Genomic DNA, 20,987 nt, shown 5'->3' with positions numbered 1-20,987 from the left:
ACAAGAGGAAACTGACATCCCAAGAGAATAAATAATTTGCCTATGGTCACACAGCACACAAGTGGTGGAACTGAGACTTAACCCAAGTCTGTGACTGGAAGGTCTAGGTCTGCTTTCAGGTGAAGCTTTATCCAACCATTCAAAGGTCTTAGCAAGGACCTGGTTTCTCTTGGTATCTCCTTTTTGCTTCCTCTAATGTTGAACTCACCCTGAGGATCGTGTCCTCATGGCTGCCAGCAGATTCTGATGAGACTTGCTTCCTTATTCACATCCCAATTCCATACTAGGATCCTGAAGTCCACTATGATTGGACCATCTAAAGTCACATCCTCATCCCTGAACCAATCTCTGCATTCCAGGGGACTGGACAATGTTGCTAGGCTTGTGCTAAATTCAGAGGCTGAGAGCAGGGGCAGCAAGAGACAGTCCTCCAAAAATTCAGGGTATTATTTCTATGAAGGAGCGGGAATGGATGTGGGCAGCCAGAAACAGATATCCACATGCCTGTGACTCACAGGTACAACCAAATGTTTCAAAATGAACATCGTGGGGAAAAGAGGAAGTTTGGTTTGGGGACAGCTGTGCCATAGCCCAGACATACAACATCTGGTTCTGGTCAGCCCCTCCGGGATACACTCAACCCCAGGGAAGGAAGGCTTCCTGTTCACACCTTCCGCAACAGGGCCAGAGCACTGCCTGGGACACTTCCTGCTGGGTAGGAGGCCCTCCTGGGGGTAAGGAGTTGTGCTCAGTGACCGGCTCAAGGCGCAGGTAGCTCTGCTGGGCACACACAGTCTCTCAGGAGCCCCCAACATCCTCCCCACATGGCCATCCCTGCCGCCTCTGAGGCTCTTCTCGCAGCCTGGTATATTCTCTGAGGCCCCCTGGTCCTTCTACCAGGCTATGGCCTGGGTTTTTTAAAATTTCTGTGGGCTCCAAGCCCACTGCTTAGCAGCCCACATATTCAGTCTGATTGAAATGCATCTGCAACAGAGGATTTTTTTTGTTTGTTTTTTGAGACAGAGTCTCCCTCTGTCACCAGGCTGGAGTGCAGTGGTGCGATCTCGGCTCACTGCAACCTCCGCCTCCCAGGTTCAAGTGATCCTCCTGCCTCAGCCTCCCAAGTAGCTGGAACTACAGGTGCCCGCCACAACACACAGCTAATTTTTGTATTTTTGGTAGAGATGGGGTTTCACCATGTTGGCCAGGATGGTCTCAATTTCTTGACCTTGTGATCTGCCTGCCTCAGTCTCCCAAAGTGCTGAGATTATAGACCTGAGCCACCACACCCAGCTGCAAAAGTGGATTTTTAGGGCAGTGAAACCACTCTGTCTGATAACTACAACGGTGGATCCATGTCATTGCACGTTTCCCCAAGCCCGCAGAATATACACCAAGACTGAACCCTAATGCAAATTATGAATTTCCAGTGATAATGGAGTGTCAATGTAGGTTTGGCAGTTAACAAATGTACCACTCGGAGGCCAGGCACAGTGTCTCCCACCTGTAATCCCAGCGCTTTGGGAAGCTGGGGAGGTTCACTTGAGCCCAGGAGTTCAAGACCAGCCTGGGCAACATAGTGAGATCCCATCTCTACAAAAAATAAATTAGCCACGCATGGTGCTGTGTCCCTGTAATCCGAGCTACTTGGGAGTAGCTCTCTCTATTTGTCTTTCTGGCTGGAATACAGTGGCACAATCATGACTCACTGTAGCCTCAACCTCTTAGGCTCAAATGATCCTCCTGCCTCAGTGACACTGCAGCCTAGGCAACCAGAGCAAAACTTCATCTCAAAAAAAAAAAAAAAGTTAAAAGACAACCAACAGAATGAAGAAAATATGTTATAAATTCTATATCTGATAAAGGATTAATATCCATAATGTATCAAGAACTCTTACAATTCAAGAAAAACACCAATAACTGAATTTGAAAAAGGGCAAAGGATTTGTTTGTTTGTTTGGGGAAAGAGAGAAGTAGGGAGTAATTGATCATGGACATGGGATTTCTTTTGGGGGTACTGAAAACGTTCTGGAGCTAGATAGTCATGATGATTACACAACTTTGTGGATATACTAAAAACCACAGAATTTGCTTTAATACGGTTTACTTTAAAAGGTATGACATTTTTATCTCATAAAACAAAGGACATAGGCTGCGCACAGTGGCTTATGCCTATAATCCCAGCACTTTGGAAGTCTGAGACGGGAGGATCACCTGAGATCAGGAGTGCAAAACCAGCCTGGCCAACATGGCGAAACGCCATGTCTACTAAAAATACAAAAATTAGCCGGGTGCAGCGGTGGGCGCCTGTAATCCCAGCGGTGGGCGCCTATAATCCCCTCGGGAGGCTGAGGCCAAGAATTGCTTGAACCTGGGAGGCGGACGTTACAGTGAACCGAGATAGCACCACGGCACTCCAGTCTGGGCAACACAGCAAGATTCCATCTCAAAAAAAAAAAAAATAATAAATAAATAAATAAATCACGCAAGACCAGACAGCTTCACCAGAATTCACCAGGACTGGGGCTGCAACCCGTCCCTGCCACTGGAAAGTGGCTTTTCCTTCCTGGGAGAAGTGTGGGAAAGAAACGGAGGGAGCATAGCATAAGAAACGCGGGCCCTGATTGGCTGTGGCTGTCCAGGGGGAGAATCTGGATTCTGGAAGGGGATTTTACTTCCCCTCTCTGCTCCCCACAGCACCTCTCAGGACCTTCCACAGCCTCTAGGGTGGCTCCTATATGATCACACTGTATGGATTAGGCTCCTATATGATCACACTGTATGGATTTTTCTTTTTTCTTTTCTTTTTTTGAAAGTTTTGCTCTCGTCGCCCAGGCTGGAGTGCAATGGTGCAATCTCAGCTCACCGCAACCTTCACCTCCTGGGTTCAAGCGATTCTCCTGCCTCAGTCTCCCGAGTAGCTGGGATTACAGGCATGCGCTGCAACACCCGGCTAATTTTTGTATTTTTAGTAGAGACTGGGTTTCACCATGTTGGCCAGGCTGATCATAACCTCAGGTGGTCCGCCAGCCTCGGCATCCCAAAGTGCTGGGATTATAGGCATGAGCCACCGCGCCAGGCCTGTATGGAATTTCTATGCGCAATTATTGTGTACTTTGTTGTCGGTTAGACCTGGGGTAAATCCCTGCTGCTGTCATTTATCTGCTGAAGTATTAAAGACATCTGGCTGAGCCTTAATTCATTCAACAAGCATTTATTGAGCTCTACCATGTTCCAGTCCCGATCCTGGCACGGGGCTCAGCTGTCAGCAAAGCTGTTCTCTGCTCTCAGGAGCTTGCTCTCTGATAGGAGAGACAGGGACTGCAAGCTCATTGCCCACCACAAGCGCTGTGAAGACAAAACAGGGTGATGTCACAGTGACTGGAGGAGGGGGCACCTTTGAGCAGTGTGGTGGTGGGGGTGCTCTCTGAGGAGGCAATACAATTGATGTTTAAGGGTCAAAGAAATGTTGCTCGTCTAGCTCTTGGTCGAGAGCCTGACAGATATTAAGCGCTCAGCACATCTCATAGTGACCCCAGCTGTCATTTTCACTAGGGTACTGTCCTCTTCATCGGGAGAACGTGAACTGGGGGGGAATGCGGGGCAGGTTCGAGGTTTTTCTGGGCGCACAGCACAGAGCTGGCACACAGCTGATGAACACAAGGCCACCGAAACCTCTGCACACAGTAGGGCTCGATAAACCAGCCCACGGTCCATTGGCCTCCCTAGAGAGCATCGTACAAAGCGCGGGCCAAACACTCCCTGGCCTCGGCCCCCGCCCTGGGCCGGCGCCCTGCCCTCGCGTTCCTTGTACACAGTGGGCGCTTAACGCTGCGGGCTCAAGAAATGCCCATTTCTGGGCCCAGCTTCGGCCCATTGCATGGGTCCGTGAACCGAGGCCGAGGTGGGCGGCAACACGCTGCGAGCTCCCGGGGAGGCTGGACCCGGCAGCCCGGCCAGGGCTGAGCGGGACAGGCGGGCACACGCCTCGGCCCCACGCTCCCGCGCCCAGGGGCGTCCAGCTGCAGCCCAGCCCCCGGCTCGCCGCGGTTGGCTGCGGCTCAGCGGCATCCGATTGGCCAGCGCGGCTCGGGCGCGGGTCCCGATTGGCTGTGACGCGCGGCCGAGCGAGGACCCCACCCGCGTCGCCGCCGCGCCCGGCGCCGGGCGGTCATTGGGCGGCGTGATCTCGCCGCGGTTCCGCGGCCCTGCCGCCGCCGCCAGCAGAGCGCACCGGGCAGGTCGGGCGGGTGGCCATGGCGGGCGCCGAGGACGGGCCGGGCCAGCAGCTGGAGCTGGACGAGGACGAGGCGGCCTGTTGCCGCTGGGGCGCGCAGCACGCCGGGGCCCGCGAGCTGGCTGCGCTATACTCGCCAGGTAAGACCTCCGAGCCCCGCTCCAGGCCTGCGGTCACCATCCCGGGCTGCGGACAGCGACCCCAGATCGGAGCCCCAACCTCGGGCCCAGATGCCGAACTCCAGCCCGGGCTTCTAACTTGCAAATAGCGCCCCTAAGTCCGGGGACCCCACCCCAGCGTCACTTCCAAACCCAAGCCAGAACCTTGGCCCCGGTGGTTCCTGACTGCAAAGAGACTCCCCAGATCAAGAAACTACCCTGAGCTCCCTGGGCGACAAACGGAACTCCCTTCGGACCCACAGATACGGAATCCTAGCCCCGGGGCATTCTCGATTGCGAAGAGTGCTCCTAGACTTAGAACCCCACCTCCCATCCCCCCAGGACCCATTCCAAGCCCAAAGCTGCCCTTCAGTTATAAGCACTGCTCTCGGGCCCCTAAAAGTGACACCTCATCCCGGGTTTGTCAGATCTGGAATCTACACCCTAGTGTTTCCTCTGTGCCCTAGCCCAGGCCGTCGCTGCACACAGGGGAATGTCAGCCCCTCTGCCCAGGAAACACTACCTCAGGGACTCTCAGCTGCAGCGTGCCCCCCACACCCTTCCCGCAAAACCCCATCCTAGTGATAGCTTCAGTGGCTACAGATGGAGATGCTTTCCCCAACCCTCAGTGGGGAGCATCAGCCCTCACCCCATATTCCTGGATCCCAGGCAGTTGAGGGGACTGAACATCCCCCCGTGTAAGCTCTCCTGTATATAAGCTCTCCTGTATATACACCCCTGGTGTAAGCTCTCCCGTATATAAGCCCCAACTCCAGTTCTTGCCCCTCCCACACATCCATATGTTAGCCCCTTCCTTAGGACTTGGAACTGGAACCCCCATATTCCCCATACCAGATCATAAGTTGGAGTTCACCTCTCCCTCTCTGCCCCTTTTCCTCAGGCCACGGTTTCTCCCTGGCTTCTTCCTGCTTTGCTCACTGTATATGCTCCAGCAAGCACTCCCCACCCCCATCTTCTCTGACTGCTATGTGAGCCCTAGTTTTATTGTTTGGCTTCAGGAGGGCCCTGTATCCCCGGGGGTTAAGGAAGTGCCTTTGAGATCTCCAGATTCAGGTGACTGGGAGGTCCCTCTGCCTGGGTTGTAACCATTGCTTCAAGCTTTGTGTGTCAGACATTCTGGCATCCTTCCTTTCGCTGTGGGGCAGCCACCAAGCACCGCACACAGCCCTTGCCTGGCGTGGGCCTGGGGTCACTAGCACCTTAGCTTCCTGCCCTCACTAGCCTGGGTTCCGTGCTGTCCCTTCCTTAAGAGGCAGCATGACCATGGGCCATTTGTGTTTCCTCACTGGGTCCTAGACCACTCCATTCTCTGTATGTGATTCTTCACACCTGACTTGGGCACCTGGTCCATACCACCATGGTTTCTTCAGGCCTATACCCAAGACACCCAGCCTATGGACTTAAAGTCTCTTCCTCTCCTGGGGGTAGGCCAGGGTTAACATCCTGACTCTGTGACTCAGCTATGTGACCTGGTCCAAGCCACTTTCCCTCTCTGTTTCCCCTTGGTTTCCTTGCAAGTTGAAGTTGACCTGCCCCTTAGTGTCAGGAGGTGGAAGTGAGATGACCCACTGTGGTGCAGTGCCTGGCGTTCAGTAGGCACTCCCTGTTAACACAGTCATCTGACCTTTGCTGTGGGGGATCCGTCTCACCTCTCTGGTCCTCAAACTTCCCACCTGGGAATTGAGGGTAAGGATGCAAGGGCCTCCCTCATCAGTGTCCACTCTGCCTGCTCCTGTGAACCTCACCTACCTTCAGATAGCCCAAATCATTCCCAGGCATTCCGAGCCTCCCCAGGGACTGCCATCTCCCCACTCCACCACAATCCATGGCATATCTGTCCATTTCTGGTTTCCTCAAGTACCCTTCACTCTCTGAAGAACAGCCATGCCTGAATGAGAGTCTGCAGACAGCCTGATGCCCCAAATCTGCAGTCAAAGTCCTTTATCTCTTCCAGACCTGAAGGTGGAGGAGGAAACTTGCCAAACTAGTTTCTGCAGATTTCTTTTCACTGAGCTTCTGCTTCTGTCCCCTCACTGTATGATCTTGGGGAAGTACTTGACCCGTCTGGGCCTGATAAAATGAGAGATCAGGTTCAATATTTATTGAACACCTATGTTCTAGGCTCTGGGGGCAGAGTGGTGAACAAGACAGAAAAAAATGGAGCTGGTCAGGTGCGGTGGCTTACAACTGTAATCCCAGCACTTTGGGATTCCAAGGCGGGTGGATCACTTTAGGTCAGGAGTTCAAGACCAGCCTGGGCAAAACCCCAACTCTACTAAAAATATAGAAATTAGCTGGTTGTGGTGGCAGGCGCCCGTAATCCCAGCTACTTGTGAGGCTGAGGCAGGAGACTCACTTGAACCTAGGAGATGGAGTTTGCAGTGAGCTGAGACCATGCCACAGCACTCTAGCCTGGATGACAGAGGGAGAGAGACTCTGTCTCAAAAAAAAAAAGAAAAAGAAAAAACAGAGCTGGCAGTTTAGTAGAGAGCCAGGCAATAAACTCAGCAGATAACGATCTCACATACCCAGTGGCGGCAAGCGCCATGGAACAAATGTGTAGCCGGAGAGAGGGACCTTAAATGTTGGGGAAGGGCTGACATTTTAGAGAGGGGGCAGTGAAGGCCTTCCTGAGCAGGTGATACTGGGACGGAGGCCTGAAGGGAGGAAGGCAGGAGGGAGGGGGCTCTGAAGATACTTGAGGAATGGTTGTCCAGACCAGGGAAACAGCAAATGCAAAGGCCCAGAGTCAGGAGCTTGCTGGGCACATTTAGGGAACTTGGAGGACACATGTAGGCTGGTGGGAGGAGTGGGAGAAGTTCCTGGGTTCTAGGAGCGGAATGTTTGAGATTAGTGGGGCCGGAGGTGGTTTGGCACTGTGACAGCTGACAACCATAATCATGGCAATCAACCAGCCGAGTTTGACTGGGCCCTCACTGTGCTGGGCCTTTTCCTCACCTGCTCTCAGTGCATCCTGTCTACAACTGTGAGAGCTATACCCTGATATTAACCCCATCCACAGAGGAGGAGGCTACAACCCTCCCAACCCCCACCCCATACATGCTCTTCCTAAAGCTCGCCCTGATCAGGGTTAGGCCTGTATCTGCCCTTGCCTGATGGCAAGGCCGGCAGGACAGGGACTAAACCTATTTGGTTTGTTTGAAGTGCTTGGCCCCTCATAAGCACCCAGTCCACCTTTGCTGGAACATTTCATGAGGCTTAGAAAATGGGAGGGGCTGCCTGAGGTCACAGGGCGGGGCAGCAGCAGGGCTAGGCCTGGAACTCCAGGGGCGGGGCGGGGTGGGGGTGTACTAGGTTCTGGGTTGTTACCCCTCACTATCAAAGTCAGCCCGCCCGCCTGGGGAGAGTGTGCAGGAGTCAGTGGGGGCAGGTATTCCAGGGGCGGGGTGGGGGTGTACTAGGTTCTGGGTTGTTACCCCTCACTATCAAAGTCAGTCCGCCCGCCTGGGGAGAGTGTGCAGGAGTCAGTGGGGGCAGGTATTCCAGGCCGTCAGAACAGCATGTGTGCAGGGCAGGAGGCAGAGAATGGGCCTACTATGTATAGGGAGCTGTGAGTCGTTGGAACAGAGCAGCATGGGGTGGAGGGAATGGTGACAGGTATAGCAGGGAAGTGGCCTTTGCCTGATTCAGCAGGCCCCAGGTGTCTGGCCCAGCAGTTGAGGCCTGGTCCTCCGGGCCCCCAGAGCCATGAAGGGTTCTGTTCTGGGCTTGAGTTTCGCAGGAGCAGCCCACCTCATGCCAGATGCCAGGGTTTGTGAAGGGCCTGGCCAGCTTGGCAGGCCAGAGGGTGAGGCAGGTGTCCAGCTTCCCAGGAGGTCCCAGCTGAAATCTGGCCGTGTGTGACACTTCTCAGGTGCCCCAGGCTTCAAGGGTGCAGCCTGGGGGTCCTTGATCCACCTGTCCCCCACCCAGGCCAACTGGGGGTGCCCCCTGCCCTGGTGATTACAGAGGGTCTTGGCACAGTGGGAGGGAAAGGTGGAGGGTGTCAGGAGTGCTGGGTGAGAGTCCTGGCCTGTACTCCCGAAGCTGAGCCTGGGGGTTCAGTCCCCTAAATGGGCCTTCTGGCTGTTTTTTGTTCCTTTTGTCTCTGTTTCTCATCTTTGTTGCTTTTGTTTTTTGTTGTTTTTGAGACAAGGTTTTGCTCTGTTACCCAGGCTAGAGTGCGGTGGAGCGATTATAGCTCATTGCAGCCTGAAACTTGTGAGTTCAAGTGATCCTCCTGCCTCAGCCTCCCAAAGTTCTGAGATTACAGATGTGAGCCACCATGCCCAGCAAATTTTTATTTTTGTTTTTGTAGAGACAAGGTCTGGTTATGTTGCCCAGGCTGGTCTGCAACTCCTGGCCTCAAACGATCCTCCTACCTTTGCCTCCTGAAGTTCTGGGATTACAGACATGAGCTGCGGTGCTCAGCCTGTTTCTCCTCTTCACATGACTCTGATTCCTTATTCGTCTCTCGTCTCTTATTTGTCCCTCTGTCCATCTGTCTGTCACTCATTCCTGCCTTCTCTCTACCTCTTGTCCCCCACTTCCTGAGGCTGAGGGTCTGCTGGTGGCCAGGGGCCCTCAAAAGTCCAGCTTATTTGGGGCTTGTCTCTACCTGCAACCAGAAGAGTTGGGCCTGCCAAGCCTTTAACTGCAGCCTGCCCCTGGAAAGCAGAATGACGAAGGCATGACCCAAACCTCTTCCTAGCCCTCCTTCCTACCACACAAGGCCAGCCCTTCCTCAGGCCGACAGGTGGCCACTACTGTTGGCTCAGATCTGTAACCCCTGCCAAGCCAGTGGCTGGCTCAGAAAGCAGGACCTTAGCACACAGCCAGAGGACAGCCAGGCCTCCTGTGTCCTGAGCAATTCCCCTCCCTGCCCCCGCCTCAGTCTGCCCATCTGTAAAGTGATACAGTTTAGGCCAGCTAACCCCACAGGCCCTGCCAGGCTGCTGGTCCATGCTGTGACTTTGGTGACCCTCAAATGACTTTGGACAAGTGCCTTCACCTCTCCAGGCCTAGCTTCTCTCTGTAAAGAATGGGACAGAGGGTCCCTGGCTCCAGCAGGTGGTGAGGGTTGCTGAGGTCATCTTAGCCCTGGGTACCTGGCATGTTCCAGGTGCTCAGTGAAGGCTACTTATGTTGTGTATGTTTTTTTTTCCCCTAAGATGGAGTCTTGCTCTGTCGCCCAGGCTAGAGTGCAGTGGCGTGATTTCAGCTCACTGCAACCTCTGCCTCCCGGGTTCAAGTGATTCTCCTGGCTCAGCCTCCTGAGTAGCTGGGATTACAGGCACACGCCACCATGCCTGGCTAATTTTTGTATTCTTAGTAGAGACAGAGTTTCACCTGTTGTCCAGTCTGGTCTCGAACTCTTGACCTCGTGATCCGCCCACCTCAACCTCCCAAAGTGCTGGGATTGCAGGCGTGAGCCCCCGCGTCCGGCCATTGTGTATGTATTTTTTATGGATCAGAATTAAGGTATTCGGTCTGCAGAAGGATCCAGTTTCCAGAGGCCAATGGGAGATGGAGTTTAGATGGAAAAATGCTCAGATTTGGAGGACTTTCTCCATGGCGTGGGGAGAGAGCCGGATCGTCTTTGGTTTCAGGACACCCCGAACGTCCAGGCTAACGTGTCTCATTTATGAGTCTGGGATCCAAACCCAGCTCTGAACCTCAGTTTCCTTGTCTAAGAAATGAGATCACTCAGTTCCTTCCTTGAGGGGCTGAGACTTGAATGAGAGACTGTGCCTCGGGCTCAAAAACTCAGATGACTGCAGGGGCCCAGCCAGGCCCGCCACCAAATCAGGCCACCCAGTGTGAGACCCCAGGGAAGGGAGAGGACGAGGGTGAACCTGGAGCTCGTACCCCATCGGATGGGGGTCACCACTGCTGTTCAGGCCTATGTGGCCTGTGTTCTTGAGTGAAGCAGGAAATCAGGAATTTTATGTGACTTTTAAATGTAGCTCACTTTTTAAAACTGAAGGCAAAACATGCCAGAGGAGGCCAGTTTGCAACGTCTCCGATATGGGCCACACCCCAGCACATGACAGGCTTCGGGTGTCAGCCACTGTTAGGGTAGCTGTTATTTGATTGTATGGCAGTCAGCTCTGCCCACTTCCTGTCTCTGCGTGCTGTGGGGCAGGCATGCTGATGGAGAGGGCTCACCTGTTCTTTCCTTCTCACTGCCTCTCCATGTCCTCCCACCCCACTCGCTCGGGGCTTTCTGCTTCTGAGCCCTGAGCCTTGGCTACAAACAGAAACCAGAAAGGGGAAGGCCTTGCGGGGCCTGATCATGGTGATCCCCAGGCTGGGGCAGCTGCTGGGGCAGTGAGGGTGCCGCATACCCGAGGGAAACAGCCATTGCCTGAGAATTGGGAAACTGGGAGATCTAGGCCCCTGTGACCTCTGCTCTGTGACCTCTGTTGAGTTCCTTGTCCTTCCTGGGCTTCAGTGCCCTTTTCTGTACAAAAAGGGCCGAGGGGATGTGACCCGGGTGTGTCCCTCTCCTTTCTGAGCGTTGGTCTTTTCATGGGCCAGGGGAGGACAGCTGTCCTGGTTCTGGTTCAGGGTAGGTCAGGAGCAGCTCGTTGCTGTATGACCTTGACAAGGCCCTCTCCCTCCCTGAGCCTTAGTTTCCCTGTCAGGACAAATGGGAGCCAGTACTTCTTCCCAAGGTACGTGTAGGTGAGCAGCACCCAGAGACAAAGACTTGGAGTTGTCTGGACAAGGCCATCTCCCTCCCTGAGCCTCAGTTTCCCTATCAGGACAAGTGGGGAGCCCAATACTGCCTTCCCAAGGTGTGTCGGTGAGCAGCACCCAGAGATAAAGCCTTGGAGCTGTGCTTTAGGATTGTGGTTGGGAATTTGTTCATTCTGCAAGCATTTACGGAGGCAGGGCCCTGGTGAGTGAGCCACACATGGTTTCTGGGCCTCCCGACTTCACATTTAGGAAGGGGAAGACAAAAATAGACAAGGCCACAGGCGTGAGCAATGGGCCTCCTGAGCATGGAGTCAGAGGAGGCATCATGGATGGCTTCCTGGAGATGGAGGTTTCCAAGGTGAGATCTACAGGAGCAGTGTCAGGTGTACAGGGAGTGACAAAAACAGCATGCACAAACCTAGAAAGAAGCAAGGATGGGCCAGGTGCAGTGACTCATGCTTTTAATCCCAGCACTTTGGGAGGCCAAGGCAGGCAGATCACCTGAGGTCAGGAGTTCAAGACCAGCCTGACCAACATGGAGAAACCCTGTCTCTACTAAAAAAAAAATACAAAAGTTAGGCCGGGAGCGGTGGCTCACGCCTGTAATCCCAGCACTTTGGGAGGCCGAGGCGGGTGGATCACAAGGTCAAGAGATCGAGACCATCCTGGTCAACATGGTGAAACCCCGTCTCTACTAAAAATACAAAAAAATTAGCTGGGCACGGTGGCGCGTGCCTGTAATCCCAGCTACTCAGGAGGCTGAGGCAGGAGAATTGCCTGAACCCAGGAGGTGGAGGTTGCAGTGAGCCGAGATTGCGCCATTGCACTCCAGCCTGGGTAACAAGAGCGAAACTCCGTCTCAAAAACAAACAAACAGAAAAAAATACAAAAATTAGCCAGGCCTGGTGGCACATGCCTGTAATCCCAGCTACTTGGGAGGCTGAGGCAGGAGGATCGCTTGAACCCGGGGGGCGGATGTTGTGGTGAGCCAAGATCGTGCCATTGCACTCCAGCCTAGGCAACAAGAGTGAAACTCCATCTCAAAAAAAAAAAGAAAAAGAGAGGACAGAAGCAGGAGGAGCCCTTCTTACCTACCCTGGCCCTGACCCCTTCAGAGGGACCTGTCTGGCCCCCAACCCAGAATGTCGTCAAGGTGATAGGGTGATGGGGAATAGAGGGAGGGATGAGGGGCAGCAGGAACAGGATGGAGCAGGGTGAGAGCAGGAGCTTAGGAGGCAGACCCTCTGGCCGTGAAATTCTGGTCTGTGCTGACTAGTTGGGGTGGCTTTGGGCTACTTCTTTGACCACGCTGTCAGTTTTCTTATCTGCAAAAGGGCATCACTTCAGCAGGTGCCCAGCAAGTAGTAACTGCTCAGTGTATTTTCAACACTCATGATAAAATTATTGTCATTAAAGGTCTTCTGTGTCTTTTGTAGCAGCTGCCTGGGGCATACCCGAGTCACACGTTCCGTGTCACCCACATGGTGTTTTTCTTTCTTTCTGTTTTTTTTTTTTTTTTGAGATGGAGTCTCTTTCTGTTGCCTAGGCTGGAGTGCAATGGCGCGATCTTGGCTCACTGTGACCTCTGCCTTCCAGTTTCAAGTGATTCTCCTGTCTCAGCCTCCCAAGAAGCTGGGACTACAGGTGTGCACGACCATGCTTGGCTAATTTTTTGTATTTTTAGTAGAGACGGGGTTTCACTGTGTTAGCCAGGATGGTCTCAATCTCCTGACCTCGTGACCCACCTGCCTCAGCCTCCCAAAGTGCTAGGATTACAGGCGTGAGCCACCGTGCCTGGCCTTGTTTCCTTTAATTTTTTTTTTTTTTTTTTTGAGAAGGAGTTTTGCTCTCGTCACCCAGGCTGGAGTGCAGTGGCACCATCTTGTCTCACTGCAATATCCGCCTCCCAGGTTCAAGCGATTCTCCTGCCTCAGCCTCCCTAGTAGCTGGGATTACAGGCGCCTGCCACCACACCTGGCTACTTTTTGTATTTTTAGTAGAGACGGAGTTTTGCCATGTTGGCCAGGCTGGTGTCAAAACTCCTGATGACCTCAGGTGATCCACCCAACTTGGCCTCCTTAAATGCTGGGATTACAGGCAGGAGCCACCGTGCCCAGCCTTATTTCATTTAATTTTTTAAAATTTTTGTTTTGTTTTAATAGAGACAGGATCTTGCTATGTTGCCCAGGCTGGCCGTGAACTCCTGGGCTCAAGCAGTCCTCCCGCCTCAGCTTCCCAAAGTGCTTGGATTACAGGAGTGAACCACTGGGCCTAACCCCTTTTATTTTATTTTTACTTTAGTTTTTGTTTTTTGAGATGGAGTTTCACTCTGCTGCCCAGGTGGTGCCATCTTGGCTCACTGCAACCTCCGCCTCCCAGATTCAAGCGATTCTCCTGCCTCAGCCTCCTGAATAGCTGGGATTACAGGCACCTGCCACCACACCAGCCTAATTTTTTTTGTTGTTGGTTTTTTTTGGTATTTTTAGTAGAGATGGTGTTTCACCATGTTGGCCAGGCTGGTCTCGAACTCCTGGTCTCAAGTGGTCCTCCTGCCTCAGCCTCCCGAAGTGCTGGGATTACAGATGTGTGAGCCACCATGCACAGCCCCCTTTTATTTATTTTAATTTACAATTAAAAGAAAAAATATGCGATATGCTAGTACTTTAGAAGGGAATAAAGGAAAAGCCAGTCTTAACTATATAGATTTTTTTTAAACATAAATGGCTGCTATTTGGCACTTTGCTTTTTGCACTTACCAAGATGTCCTGGACTCCTCTCCACCTCCCCTTATAGATAACTGCCCAGGCGTGTTCCCAGCTGCGGATAATGTGGACCGAATTCATTTGGCCAATCCCCAGGCAATGGCCACTTAGGTTATTTCCCAAGTTTTGACACCGCAAACAAAGCTGCAGCTTGTCTGGGTTCACATGCCTATGAAAACTATGTGGCTAGCTGGACATGGTGACTCACGCCTGTAATCTCAGCACTTTGGGAGGCTGAGGTGAGCAAATCACCTGAGGTCGGGAGTTTGAGACCAGCCTGACCAACATGGAGAAACCCCGTCTCTACAGAAATACAAAATTAGCTGGGTGTGGTGGCGCATGCCTGTAATCCCAGCTACTCGGGAAGCTGAGGCAGGAGAATTGCTTGAACCCAGAGGCAGAGGTTGCTGTCAACCTAAATCATGCCATTGTACTCCAGCCTGGGCAACAAAAGCAAAATTCCATCTCAAAAACAGAAAAAAATAAAAAGCAAAAAAAAAAAAAACCGTGGCAACACTTAAACAGATTTCACACCCAAAGCCTGACTTCCGGCTCCTCTTAGGAATCAGAAGCTCTGGCTCCCTGGCCCACACATCAGCCGGATCGTGGCCATCCTTTTAGAAGCCCCACCGTCCCCAGAGCCCTATTTGTCCGTGAATTCCTGACTCATTGTCTGGAGCCTGCTTGAGGGAGGCTGGGCAGGGTGTGAGCCACCAGGATTAAAGATTGTTTGTAGCTTCTGCCTCCAAATAATTACCTGCAAAAGGGGACAGGTGAAACCACAAAGATTCTAGTTTAAAAAAAGAAAAAGAAGCTCATTAAAGTTCCCTTATGTGTCTCCAGAGAGAGCCCAGAGGGGCCCAGGAGACCAGAGTTCTAGTCCTGTCTGTCAAAGAATTGGTCTATCAAAGAATTTAGCCCCTCTCTGAAGGGCCCTATTCTTGGTTTAATGCATCCAGCCCTGACTGTTTGACCCTGGGCAGGGCCTCAGTGACATCATCTGTGAAATGGGTACAGTCTGTAAACTCAGCTTGTGGTTGGCACTGTAGACTCATTGAACACAGTTGTAAAGTGCCCATGGGGCCCCACTCTGCCTGGCTTTGACCCTCCACCTGTTCCCTGTCGCCTCTACTCCTTGCAGGCAAGCGCTTCCAGGAGTGGTGCTGTGTGGTCCTGTGCTTCAGCCTCATCGCCCACAACCTGGTCCACCTCCTGCTGTTGACCCGCTGGGAGCACACGCCCCTCGTCATACTGGGTGTCGGTGAGTGCCCAAGGCACTGCTGCCTGCCTCAACTTCCCTAGGGCCCAGGGACCCACCGGGTAACTGGCACACGTGTGTGTCCGCATGCATGGATGTGTGTGCTCGCGTCCAGTGTGTGCCTTGAGTACCCCGCCTCCCTATCTCAGTCAGCAGCACCTCCTGCGGCCTGTCCGTTGGGCCCAAAACCTGAACATGATAGTTCTTCTCTTCCTCTTACGTTCCACATCCAAACCATCAGCAAACGCTGTTAACTACTTCAGACTGCACGAGGAGTCCAGCCATTGCTCCGTATCCTCATGGTCCCCATGCTGGTCCAGCCACCATCTCCTCCCGCCTGGGCTGTTTCAGGAGCCTCCTTCCGGGTCTCCCTGCCTTCCCCTTTGCCCTGCACTGTGCAGTGTCCACACAGCTACCGGGAGCCTGCCAGAGCCCCAGGCAGATCATGCCACTCCCCCACTCTCACCTGCGGACACTTGCAGCTGTATAGAACAGCCAGTCCTCAGTGTACCTGCCCCAGTGTCCTCTCTCCACCCTCATGCTAGGTCACCCTGCACCTGCCACACTGGCCTCCTGGCTGTGCCTCCACCACCTACTCTTGGATGCATTCCTACTTCAGGGCTTTTGCATGTGCAGAAGTCCTCTATGCCTAGAACTCTTCCAGCAGACACCTACATGGTTCACTCCAGGTCTCTTTTGAGAGGTCACCTCCTCAGGGAAGCCCTCCCTGATTGCCCTACAAAAAATAGCAGCCCTGGCCGGGGGCAGTGGCTCATGACTGTAATCCCAGCACTTTGGGAGGCAGATCACTTGCTCTGGGCAACAGAGCAAGACTCCTGTCTCAAAATAGCAGCCATGTCACACACTATCCCCTTTTCTGTTGTTACACTGTCCATGGTGTCTTTATTTGTTTATCATCTATCTCTCCCAACTAAATTCACTGCTGCATCCCTAGCTCCAGGCCCCAGGCCTGGCACACAGCCGGCGCTCAGTGTTGTTTGAATGAATGAGGGAGCTGCTGTTTATTAGGACCTCCTGGGTGTTTTTCCATCAGTCACTCCTTACGCTAAGGTTGACATCATTTTCCAGATGAGGAAACTGAGGCTCAGAGAAGGGACCAGCCCAGAGTCACACTTCAAGCTAGAGTACAACATAGTTTTTAGCATACTGCCTCCACTCTCAGGCCCTGGATGACTCAGTTTCCTTCCTCTCCATGCACCACCCGTCGCCTGCCCATCCCAGGCTTCCAGACTGAAGGCCTTGGTCCTGCCTGGCCCTCCCTAAGGGTTCAACTCCCACAATCTCATTAAAAGCATTCTGGCCGCCTAAGCCAATAGTGCTCAGGCCAGCTAATTGAGCCATCTGGGTCTGGTGGGGTTGGCATATGCTGGGGGCGGGAGCTGGACCAGCTGGAGGGGAGAGAGATTAACCTGTCTGTTGCTGAGAAGCGTGGCCTGCAGGAGCCAGCCTGTCCCCTGCCCCCAGGGATGGGAGGGACCTGTACCACCGGCCTCTCTGCCTCAAGCCCCGAATTCAAGGGCAGGAATGTAGACAGCCTGAGCCTTGGAGCCTCATCTGGGGGTGGTTACGAGCAGGCCTCTGCAGACCTGGGTTCATGTCCCAGCTCCACCACCTCCTGGCTGTGTGGCCTTGGGCAAGTGTCACTGCACCTCTGAGCCTCATTTTCCACGTTGTAAAATAAGGCTGCTGGCAGTACCCACCTCCTAAGGCTGTTGTGAAGACAAAATGCAGGTGTGCCGAGGTGCTGAGGAAACCAGTGACTAAGCAGGGTGGGGAAGGGACAGCATCTGCCAGACCACTGATCGAGCTTGCACCTCAGCCTCTCTGGTCAGTTTAGTGATGGGTGTTTTGTGAGCACCTACACTTTTCACTCTGTGCCGCCCTAGTGAGGAGGTTCCCATCACCATCTGAGAGGCCAAGTAAGTCACATATTGGTCCTCCCCCAGATAGCAGCAGAGTCAGAGATGGCAAATCCGGACCTGCCTGGCTCTCTAATGCTGACTTCCCCCCAGGGCCTGTATAGCCTCCAGGTAACATTGGGAGGCCAGGCCGTTGGTGGCAGCAGGCCCAGCTGAGGCAATGGATGGGCTGGGTCAGAGACCAGGTGTGTGCTATGCAGGCTGGGAGAGGGGATGTCCCAGGCAGGTCACTGTCTCTCTTCCCTGGTTGGGACCTGAGCTTCCAGCCACAGCCCAGGAAATCTCTGGCTTTCGAGGCTGCACAGCGCCAGCTTCCCCATCCCACACCTTTCCCTCTGGGCTGATAAAAGCAGACAATCCCCTGATAGTGGTGTTTGCACAGTCCCTAATCGATTTAAATAGCCGCCTGATTTGTGTGTTAACATGTAGACAGTAAGGGCACCGTGCCAGCCTGTAGAGCCTGTCCCCTGCCCCTAACTGTCTCCCCAGAGGTTCCGTTGTCCCAGGCAGGCCCCAGGAATCAAGGAAGGCTGAAGCACGAAAAGGTGTCGAGTTAATAAACACAGACACGTGATGCAACACTGGCACGCAAGATCGAGCTAAGGGAGCAGGCAGGGAAGGCCTCTCTGAAAAGAGACCTGGAGGAGGTGAGGGAGGGGCTGTGCAGAGATCTGGGGGAGGGGCATCCTAGGCACAGGGAAGAGCAGACGCAAAGGCCCCGAGGTTGGTGCGTGCCTCGTGTGCTTGGGGAATAGAGCAAGGCCATTGTGGCTGGAAGAAACTGATCAAAGGAAAACTGTGGCAGCCCAGAGAGACAGTGGAAGCAGATGTTGTGGGGACTTGAGGGCGTCGGTCTGGATGTGGGGTCATGAAAAGCCACCGGTGAGTTTCCCACAGGGAGCTGACGTCATCGGATACAGAGGGGAAGATGGCTGAGGGTGGGGACAGCCAGGGAGGAGGCGCCTGCCATGGTCCAGCCACGTGAAGATGGCAGCCCAGACCCGAGGGCGGCCCAGACCTGGGTGGAACAGGGGAGGTGGTGATGAGTTGTCAAATTCTGGATGAGCTGTGAAAGGTGAGCTGCCAGGATGTGCTTCTAGGTTGGCTGTGGTGGCAAGAAAGGGAAGAGTTAGCTTGACTCCAAGGTTTCTGTCTTGAGAGATGGAAGGGATGAAGCTGTCATTCACAGACATGGAGAGAGGTTGGCAGGGCAGGCCTGCGGGAGATGCTTGAGATGGCGGCTGGTGAGCTAAGGAGAGGTGTCGAGCAGCAAACCAGAAATCCAGATCTGGAGGCAGGGAGAGGTGGCTGGAAATGGCAATCTGGGGGTCTGACCTGGTGCGGTGGTTCACGCCTGTCATCCAGCACTTTGGAACGGTAAAACCCTGTCTCCACTAAAAGTACAAAATTTAGCTGGGCACAGTGGTGGGCGCCTATAATTCCAGCTACCTGGGAGGCTGAGGCAGGGGAATCACTTGAACCCGGGAGGTGGAGGTTGCAGTGAGCCAAGATCGTGCCACTGTACTGCAGCCTAGGAGATGGAGCAAGACTCCATTTGGAAAAAAAAAAAAAGAGGCCAGGCTCAGTGGCTCACGCGTGTAATCCCAGCACTTTGGGTGGCTGAGGTGGGTGGATCACCTGAGGTCCGGAGTTCGAGACCAGCCTGACCAACATGGAGAAACCCATCTCTACTAAAAATACAAAATTAGCCAGGCATGGTGGCACATGCCTACAGTCCCAGCTATTCAGGAGGCTGAGGCAGAAGAATTGCTTGAACCTGGGAGGCAGAGGTTGCGGTGAGCCAAGATCACACCATGACACTCCAGCCTGGGCGACAAGAGGGAAACTCCGTCTCCAAAAAGAATAAAAAAAGAAATCTGGGGGGTCATCTGTGTCGAGGTGGACCTCTTCATCTAGGCTAGCTGAGCACCCCCAGGGGCTGAGTCTCCAGGGTTTCCAGGCTGGGGAGGAGGAAGAGCCAGCAATGGAGGCTGGGATGGCACTGCCAGGGAGACCAGGGAGGTCGGGGAAGAACCAGGGAGGGCTTGCAGGGGCCAAGAGGAGAATGTGTTTCCAGGAGTCTTGGGGGTCAACTGGGAACGGCCACCGAGTGGACCAGCAAGGTGGGCAGTAAAGGAACCTTTGAATTTAGCCACGTGGAGGTCATCAGCCACCTTGACAAGCACCTCATTGTTATGAATGAGTGGGTGAACAAGTGAAGGCCATGGGAGCCCTGACCTTTGGTTCCACGTGGAGGAGGGGAGGAAGAGTGTTTGTGTTGTGAGTCAGACCTTAAAGAGCAGTCAGAGTCCTCCGTGGACCTTGGGAGAGGGTGTTCCAGGCAGAGGGCACAGTGAGTCCACAGGTCGGAGATGAGGTCAGAGAAGTCAGGAGGCCTCGGGTGGTGGCCCACCCTGTGGGTGGAAGTGGAGTCTGGATCTGACTGAGCTGAAAAGCGGTGAAGACAGGACTGGGACCCAGGACCAGAGCCCATGGGCTTACCCTCAGGGCATTCACTTGTGCCCTCAGCCACGCTTTCCATCTCCATGCCAGGCCTTTGAGGTAGGCAGGGAGGAATGAGAAGTCCCAGCTGGGTGACCTCTGGGGAAATGGAAGCCCCCAGGTGCCCAGAGTCTGCCTCAAGGTCCCCTGTGAGTCAGAGTAGCCTGGGGTGAGCCATCTCCCATCCCTCTCCTTGTCTCAGTGTTCTGCAGGGAGGGGTGGTAACCAGGCCGAAGCTGTCCCCAGGGGGAGCCGGCTGCCAGCTGCTACCACCCCAGAGCTGGGACAAAGAGGCTTCTGTGTGCCTGTCTGCCACCCCTGCCCCCATTAAAGCAGCCTCAGACAGCAGCCTGGAGTCACTGCCACCAGCAGAGGCCCCAGGATCACGGAACCAGGGGGAGGGCTCCTCAACTCCTAAAATAATTCCTGCCTTCTGTCCAAAGCACTCACTCCTCCCTACTGGGCAGCCTGCAGGCACCCGGGCCTGGCCATTGAACAGATGGCAAGACTGAGGCTCAGCAGAGAACTCACCGGAGCTGTGTCAGGGGGATGCTTGCTGCGTCACGGAACCCACCGGGCTCTTTACCCAGTGGCCCATTTTATTAACTTCTCATGGTGAAGGGAGGTAAATGTCCCCATCCTCCATACCTGGGTGTGAAGCCTCCCCATCCTCCATTCCTGGGTGTGAAGCCTCCCTAACCCTAACCCTAAGGCTGCATCAACCTGAATGACTCTAGCGAGTCTGTGACTACTCACCAGCAGCCCTGCCTTGCCCCTGCCACCGTGTGATCTTGGCCAGTCCTTACCCTCCTCTGGAAGGTCGGGATGGGGTGGGGCCTGTTACTGTGGACATGAAGTGAAATTGTGCACTTTTTGAAACATAGACTTTATTTTTTAGAGCAAGTTTTCAATTTATAGAAAGACAGGGCTGATAGTACAGAGAGTCCCCGTATCTCTGGGCACACAGCTTCCTGCATTATTCACATCTGAAATCTTACTTAATGGGGCACATTTGTTACAGTGTGTGCCAGTGTTGATACATTTTCATGCTGGAGTCCATAGCTTATTCAGACTGCCTTAGTTCTTTCTAACGTCCTTCTTCTGTCCCTGGATCCCACCCAGGGTACCACGTGGGATTTAGTGGTCATGTCCCTTCAGGCTCCTCTTGTCCGTGAGTTTCACGGTTTTGAGGAGTGCTAGTCAGATGTGTTGTAGACCGCCCCTCTGTTGGTGTCTGTCTGATGTTTTTCTCATGATTAGACTGGGTTTATGGGTTATGAGGAAAGTTCAGAGGTAAAGTGCCATTGTCATCACATTCATAGCAAAAGTACAGACTGTCAACATGACTTATCACTGTGATGACTTTGGTCCCTGGCTAAGGTAGCAGACGTCGGAGTACTCCACGGT

The 20,987-nt window shown here is 53.6% G+C and overlaps 1 protein-coding gene across 1 annotated transcript in view; it reads left to right on the top strand.

Moving 5' to 3' along the window:
* Positions 1–4,256: 4,256 nt before the first annotated feature.
* The window catches only part of PEDS1 (plasmanylethanolamine desaturase 1), a 29,672-nt gene continuing 12,941 nt past the window's right edge, over positions 4,257–20,987 (top strand). Inside the window, exons 1-2 of the mRNA XM_064382513.1 lie at positions 4,257–4,377; positions 15,022–15,141. Coding sequence (XP_064238583.1) covers positions 4,257–4,377; positions 15,022–15,141 — 241 coding nt within the window. The remainder of the gene's footprint in view (positions 4,378–15,021; positions 15,142–20,987) is intronic.

This window comes from Aotus nancymaae, unplaced genomic scaffold (genome assembly GCF_030222135.1).
Source record: "Aotus nancymaae isolate 86718 unplaced genomic scaffold, 86718_ANA_hifiasm-v0.15.2.pri h1tg000029l, whole genome shotgun sequence".
Taxonomy (NCBI): domain Eukaryota; kingdom Metazoa; phylum Chordata; class Mammalia; order Primates; family Aotidae; genus Aotus; species Aotus nancymaae.
The sequence above is the reverse complement of the archived record's forward strand: the minus strand, read 5'-3'. Positions and strand labels throughout refer to the sequence as shown.